At 34.0% G+C, this 7,127-nt stretch overlaps 2 protein-coding genes across 5 annotated transcripts; both read right to left on the bottom strand.

The window, feature by feature from the left end:
* Window positions 1–413: 413 nt before the first annotated feature.
* Window positions 414–4,707, bottom strand: LOC129304961 (heavy metal-associated isoprenylated plant protein 28-like). 3 transcript variants are annotated; one of them, XM_054944822.1, is made up of 3 exons: window positions 3,892–4,707; window positions 1,380–1,455; window positions 414–1,242 (listed from the first exon to the last, which is right to left on the bottom strand). In XM_054944822.1, the coding sequence occupies exons 2-3, from the start codon at window positions 1,444–1,446 to the stop codon at window positions 824–826; spliced, it is 486 nt and encodes a 161-aa protein (XP_054800797.1). In that variant the 5' UTR covers window positions 1,447–1,455; window positions 3,892–4,707; the 3' UTR covers window positions 414–823. The 3 variants fall into 3 exon arrangements, with proteins under 3 accessions (XP_054800797.1, XP_054800798.1, XP_054800796.1); XM_054944823.1 differs by lacking the exon at window positions 3,892–4,707 and adding an exon at window positions 1,571–1,793; XM_054944821.1 differs by lacking the exon at window positions 3,892–4,707 and adding an exon at window positions 1,719–1,788.
* A 181-nt stretch (window positions 4,708–4,888) lies between these two features.
* Window positions 4,889–6,712, bottom strand: LOC129304962 (probable inactive dual specificity protein phosphatase-like At4g18593). 2 transcript variants are annotated; one of them, XM_054944825.1, is made up of 4 exons: window positions 6,437–6,712; window positions 5,497–5,769; window positions 5,335–5,409; window positions 4,889–5,154 (listed from the first exon to the last, which is right to left on the bottom strand). In XM_054944825.1, the coding sequence occupies exons 2-4, from the start codon at window positions 5,729–5,731 to the stop codon at window positions 5,120–5,122; spliced, it is 345 nt and encodes a 114-aa protein (XP_054800800.1). In that variant the 5' UTR covers window positions 5,732–5,769; window positions 6,437–6,712; the 3' UTR covers window positions 4,889–5,119. The 2 variants fall into 2 exon arrangements, with proteins under 2 accessions (XP_054800800.1, XP_054800799.1); XM_054944824.1 differs by having other exon boundaries at window positions 4,889–5,409; window positions 6,437–6,705.
* Window positions 6,713–7,127: the final 415 nt, after the last annotated feature.

The following is a 7,127-nucleotide window of genomic DNA, read 5'->3' as shown; positions in this document are numbered from 1 at the left end:
CAAATACACATTGATTTCTCCAACATCTCCTCAAACTAATATTAATACCAATTTGAATTCCTTAATTAAAAATCCCAATTCGACAACTTATCCTTTATTTAAAACCAAGATGTTACAACCTACAAATTAATTTTTCTTAGACCAAATTATATCCCCAACGAGTTAGTTTGAAAGGACATATTCTTTTCATGTTTACTTTTATTTGATATGGTGTCTCGATTAAAAATCATATTATTACACCCTTAAAAACTTCATTAATTACATATTGAAAGACCCAAAATGCCTTGTAATTTGTAACATCTTGCCTAGAAAAATGTTTTATATTTTTTTAACAAAAAGAGTATATGTTGATATTCAACCACACAAGTGTTCCATCGTTAATATCCTCACACATGTATACTCCGCAAGCAAGGGGACAAAAATATACATAATTTACCACTTCATGATACGTACATTCGCACATACATACATCCTCTCTGTGTGTGCTTGTGTGTGTAGCCACGTAAAATGGACAAACAGAAAAAAAGAAAAAAAGAAAAAAGAGTTGACATAAAAGTGTAAATATGAATGGTTTTGAGGGTGTTGATAAAGGTTGATTCACTTGGTAAAGACTTGGCCATAACTTATAAGTCGGAGGTTGAAATCCCATTATCAATGTTAGGATTTTGTTTATGAGTGATCTATATAGATACCCTTATAAGTATTCTTTAAATCCAAAGATCACATGCATCGGTCTTGGTAAAACCCTCAGAACTAACTCACCTAAGCTTCTTTTCACACACACACACACACAGAGACAGAGACAGAGAGATCGTTTTTGGGGTCACATAATAGAACAAGAATGAGGATTATCATCACTAAACATGGCGATGGCTTTGTCATTAACCATGGATGAACCAATTGGCTGGTGGTAGTAGCCAAAGTAGTCACCATTTGTATAGCCATGATTGTAGTAGTTGTACGAGAACGAAGCCTTATTATTGGCAGCAGCAGGTATCTCAGAGTACGAGGTTATTACAGGATTCGAATATTCTCTCTCATAACTAATTTTATTATAACTATTCTCATAGTTTTTGTTGGTGTACTGGCGAATGAAACCGTGGTACTCAGGATTGTATGGGTACGGCCAAAGTTCAGCCCTTTTACCCATCTTCCTCACTGTCTTCAAAATCTCGTTCTGGTCTGCCCAACCCATCACTGTTACCTTCTGCATGCCCATGTCTATATCAACATCGTCCACTCCTGATACATTCAAACTCATCATAATTACACCTTGACCTCTTCTATCTTGTTGCATGTATATGTGCTAACAAGAAAGTGTGATGCACATATGCATATTTTGATGCTGTTGAAAATAAGGTTATATGTTTGTTTATTACCAGGTAGCTTCTGAAGGGCTTTCTTAATCTGGGTCTCACAACCTGTACAGTCCATGTGCACGCACATCTCCACTACCTGGAAAACCAAGACAAGACAAAAGTTAAAGTCTCTCTGAACTGAACACTAAGAAGATATATATATATATATATATGCATCAAGGTAGCCTTCATATGGTGAAATGACTACTGACCAAGACCAACTGATGAAGAAAACTTCAAATCTAATGAAGAATAAGAAACTACAATATGCAGGTAATTATAGACGTGGACGTGGATATTCGAGAGTGACGTGTAAAAGCTTCATGGAGAGAGGCAGAAAGAGCGAGATAGATTTCTAACTGTCATGTTGGAAATTATGAGAAACTCTCAGTCCCTATTGATCTGTCCCAAAGTGATAGTTATTTTATTTCCATATATGAATGAGCTTCTTATGGGGGCGAAGAAATGAGACCGGTGAATTTATAGATGCAGAGAAGCAAGGAATGATAGAACGCACTTGTAAGGAAAAACACTGCAAGTTGGCAGAATCTTATTATATGATAACTTCGCGTATCCTTACATGATATTTTTCTTCTTCTCTTGAAGTTGACAACATTTGAGTATTTTTAGATTATTTGGAAATTGCATTGTAAATACTCCGAACTTGAAACTACTTAATTAATTATTTTTTTATCAAACAACTTAATTAATTATACCCGTTCATCTCAAATTATAAATACTTTTGAAAGAATTCGGCGTCTTACAAATATAAAAAACGACAATTAAAATTTTATTAAATAAGTTTATTTTAATATTATTATTTTTCTCTCTATTTATTTTTTATTTTTTTAATATATTAAATAAAAGATATTTTTAAATATTTATATTTTTATTTTAAATAAATAAGGTTGTTAAATATATTTAATCAAAGTTATTAGTACTTGAAATTTTATCTAAAAATATTTTATAATTTAAAACAAAGAGAGTATAACATCATCTATGTATTCATAGTTTATTAAGTCAAATTTAAAGTCAGGGAATTTGAGGCAATTGATTAAGCAATAAACAATGTTATCATCACCATTAATTTTTTATCCACTATAAATTAATATTTCATTATGATTTGATACTAGGTGCCAATTGACCGATCGATGGATCATATTATCTTCAATTTTGAGAAAGACTTGATTGATGTATTAACAAATCAATTAAGTATAAAAATATTAGCAGGATCACCTTGCCTGCCTCACATCAAATTAGTGACTTTGCATATATAACGACTGAAATTAATATTAAATAATCATAAGAAAGACGACTAATGCGAAGTTGAAGTTTAGAAGATTAACTAAATAAATAAATAAATCGATGTGTTAGGCTAGGTTTGGTTTGGGAGAACCATGGCAAACGATATTGTAACTGGAAATTTCAGAGTAAAACTCATTCCTTAGTTATGTCAACGCTATTTTTTAGATTACCAAAAGAGAGCCACTGAATTATTCCCTCTGATCCGATCCCGTTCATAAAATACATTTTAAAAAATTTATTTAATCTTATTTATAAGCTATGATATTACTTTTTAAATATTATTTAAAAAATATTTTTAAAATTATCCTTCATGAAAGACAAAAAGTAACATAACATTACTTTTTAAATTTATTGTATAGATACATATTTAAAATTTTATATATTTTTATTCATTACATTTTTTTATAATAGTATTGATGAAATTGATATAAATAATTTATAAAATGTACTGGAGAAATATTTGTTATTTTTCTATTTCCTTTTTTGGCATACAAAATGTTGGAGTCAACGACTTAAAATAGTAATTCATTAAATTAAGAAAGCAACTAAAAGATGACGTAGGTGATTACGTATGTCAAATGATACACCCTATAATCTGTAGCTTGGCCGATTTATCCTTAGAAAACAAAAGCTATTGTCCTCTTTGGGTATTCAAGAAAAAGATCAAGATGAAATGATTTCTCCTCCAGTTGCAAGATTTGAATTCTGTGAGTAGCATAAATCCAATCACTTAATCAATGTTTCATCTAATATGATAACAATCATTCAATTAACTAAATGACTATAAGAAACTATATCATATAATATTCAAAATAGTGTCAAATATAACTTTTGGAGGGGACAACAAATTTGAATAGTGTTTTTATTTGAAAATTGTTTCGAATTTTCAATTAAAAGACTCGTTAAATAGATAAACTTAAATGACCCATTCACTCAAAATCTTGATACTGTTTTGTTTTCACAAATAAGGTATCGAAGTCCTTTTGAAATTTAATTTCTTTCCTTGTGACCTTCAAAATAATTTTAGCATTTTTATGGGGATTTAAAATAAAATATTAACTAGCATACTTAGGTCCCTTCACATAATTTTCGCTTCTTTTTTTATATTTATTTAATTATTATTTTTAAAGTTTGTACTTGATTTTTTGAATTAAATATTAAATGTAGTTATTATATTCACTGCTTCCAGAAGGAAATTAACCTATTGCAAATTGCAATATAGGCTCACGGATAAAGATAAGTGCCGGCGGGTTTGACTGCATATAACCAGGAATGCTTGATGATCGAGACAATGTCGCCCATCTTGGTTTCACCATGGGTCTACAAAACATACCGGTGCATGCATTCAAAATATAAAACATGCAGTTGAATTATCAGGAAATTCCCAAGAAACATCTTTGATCAAACAAAATGAGGTTGCTTTGACCAACAAAAATTAATCTAATTTAATAATAATTTGACCCATAACTCATAAAATCATATAATCAAATCCCGTTATTGATGTAAAGGCCTTATTGATAAGCAATATGTAAAAACTTTTATAAGCATTCTTCAAGCCTAAAAATATACCTTGTTTCTAACATGTTCTCAAGACCCAACTCATTTGAATTTTTTTGTTCTTCGCCAAAAAAATATAAGGTTGCTTTGAGAAAAACATGGTCTAGTGGTGGCCAAGGGCCGTGCAGAGAGCAGGCATGACATTCAAAGCTCTCTGCAGAATTGCTAATTGCTTGGGAGCTTTTTCCTAAGGAAAATGTATAGAAGTTAACTTTGTCATAAACACTGGTTTACATGCCGATCTGGCGAGAGAAGGTTGTAACAGGAGTTTAAGTTGATCAATGATCAGGGAGCCGGTGAGTTACGACACCCAAATCAATGGTTATGTGCGTGGTAACGAAAAAGAATCATAAGGAAGCACTGGTTCCATGTGGATCCTGAAGAAGGTAGTTAAACATAACTTCAAATTGACAGCAAGCTAATGAGTTTTGACACCGAAATTCATGGCGTTATGGGGAGAAGAAGAAAATCAAGAAGCTGAAGGACGTGAAGGCCAAACTCCGAAGAACTTCTGCGTTGGCCTCCTGTTTGTGAAATATCAGTTGATGAACCTCCCACCGGAAAGATTCAGTTCAATAGTCTCTCTGGAATCACAAAAACATTTCCAGTGGAGGCTTTTGCAAATAGGCCAGTAATAGACACAACTTTCAACTATAAATCAAATGACAGAGCCAAAATGCAGTTATTGATGGTATAAATTAGCATATAACCTGCTCTCAGTCCTGACAATCCATTGAAGCCTAAGATGCAGGAAGGATAGAAATGTAGTTATTACCATTTAAAACCGGACAACACAGGAAGGAAAGAAAAAATTGCAGAAATGGAGAGTGATAATGCAGATTAATATGAGAAGAACGAACCGCCACATGTTCCTTTCAGTCCTAGCATTCAATCAAACTTTAGCTTGAAGATGTCATGTGGCCTGGCCCGGTGCCTGAAAACATCACATGCTAAACTACTAATTATCAAAACCAGTAACCACACACCCCTTTTCTAGGGAAGCCCTGACGGATGAGCTCCAGGCAATTAATTGATCACATAGAGCACTCATCTAATCGGCTTTTATGGAGCTGAAATGCAGGGTTAACCCAGGCTCCACAGCTACATTGCATACCTGCCCAGTTGAAGTAACCCAAACGAGCATTACAGCCCATACAGAGAAGTTTATCCTCCACGTTTCCTTCTTGTACTGCCAAATTCAATTAACATGCAAAGAGTTAGCACGAAGAGTAATATTGTGGTAACAAAGTGAATTATGAAAGGAATGTACAGAGACCTGCTTGCATCCATTTCATGGGCTCAACAAATATAGAGGTACACTCAATTTGCTGCTTTTCCTTTTCCCATGGGTTGTCACTCCTCTTCTTCCACTTGAAGCTTGAGTCACCTTTCCCATGTTGATGGGAAACTATATTCTCCTCTGAAGCAACAATTCTTCGGCATTTCTTACATCGGTATATGACATGAGATTCTGTAGTGGTTTTCGACTCTGAGCTACCAGGTTCGGTCATTTGGACTTCCTTATGAAATAAACTTTATCCTTGATGCACTGCCAATCAAGAAGCAAATAAGTGGTAGATTGGCTCGTTTAAATTTTTGTTTAGTTATGTACAACGTAAAGCAGTTCCGCTAATGACTGTCACATCTTAATTCTTAAGGAACCTACAAAAACAGAATTGGATAACAAATGATGATATGACAATCCAAAGAGTCATTACATGTGCATGGAAGCAACGGAAAAGAGAAAATGAAGCTTACTAATTGCCAACATTAGAAGATTACTGCATTACCATAATGAAAATAGTATTTGAAGGGAAAAAAATACAACAAAGACAAAAGGGGACTCATAACGCTAACTGGTCAATTCATTTATCATTTACAAATTTATTTGTTAATATTAAACAAGTAATTCGATCGGAAGCATATACTTCACCCACAACTGACAAAATTTCTTATGCCTAAAGCATAATTGTGAGGCCAAAGTATATCAAATGGTTCTCCAGTCTTAAGTTACTTCACACGTATGTGCAGTCGAATGGTTCTGCAGGCTCTTTACACACACACACACACACACACACACACACACACACACACACACACACACACACACACAAAGGGTTCTGCAGGCTTAAATAACCCATACATGATCCATCTCAGAACTACAGAACAAAGTGCAGAAAAAGACTATCGAATGAATCGCAAAGCAGAAGCATTACCAGCGATAACTTAAAGATAGCAAATAATACTATTGTAGAATCAAAGCGCTCAGCTCCTATAATTCTATTCGCTGTCGCTACAGCGGTTTCTCTCCAGTCTCCACCATAGTCGAAAGGCCGAAATCGAAGAGAAGGAACCACCGAAACGAAAAATCTCGCCGAAAAGGGAACGGGAATGGTGGTCGCAAGCTGCTCTTGGTCTTGCCGAGAGGAGATTGCCGAATGAGGACTCGATGTCGATGGAATGGCCGAATGGGATGGAATTCATGATTAGAACGACGGCGTTTACAAGCACATGGAGAGTGCATGTGTATGTACTAATTTTTAATATATGGCGCATCAGTCTGGACTGGATTGAAATGATCTGCTGCTATTGTGAGTCAGAACTCAGTCCAGCCCAATAATAATCTCCTTATCTTGCGAAGGAAAAATTTCTCGAAAATAGAATGGAATGATAAACTTGGAATTCCCGATTCCGAGCGAAGCTGAAAGATTTAAAAGACTTTTTCCTATCAACCAACCTCCTAAATAAGCTAAATGGAATCCCCTAAGCAGGCTGGGTTGGACTCCCATCAAAAGTTTAGCTAACATCAATAGAGCTATTATTTATAGAGGCCTCATACATGATGATTAAGGAAATTGAATTAAGAGTTTTTTTTTTCAAATATTTTGAGTATCATCAAGGTATAAC

This window comes from Prosopis cineraria, unplaced genomic scaffold, assembly GCF_029017545.1.
Source record: "Prosopis cineraria cultivar Desert tree isolate PC_DT_omini unplaced genomic scaffold, ASM2901754v1 PC3, whole genome shotgun sequence".
NCBI lineage: Eukaryota > Viridiplantae > Streptophyta > Magnoliopsida > Fabales > Fabaceae > Prosopis > Prosopis cineraria.
The sequence above is the reverse complement of the archived record's forward strand: the minus strand, read 5'-3'. Positions and strand labels throughout refer to the sequence as shown.

Coding starts and splice junctions, on each gene's coding strand:
- LOC129304961 (XM_054944821.1), bottom strand. Junction 1,243..1,379: donor AGCCCTTCAGAAGCTACCTG/GTAATAAACAAA, acceptor TGAATGTATCAG/GAGTGGACGATGTTGATATA.
- LOC129304962 (XM_054944824.1), bottom strand. CDS start 5,731: ATGACCGAACCTGGTAGCTCAGAGTCGAAAACCACTACAGAATCTCAT. Junction 5,410..5,496: donor CATGAAATGGATGCAAGCAG/GTCTCTGTACAT, acceptor TGAATTTGGCAG/TACAAGAAGGAAACGTGGAG.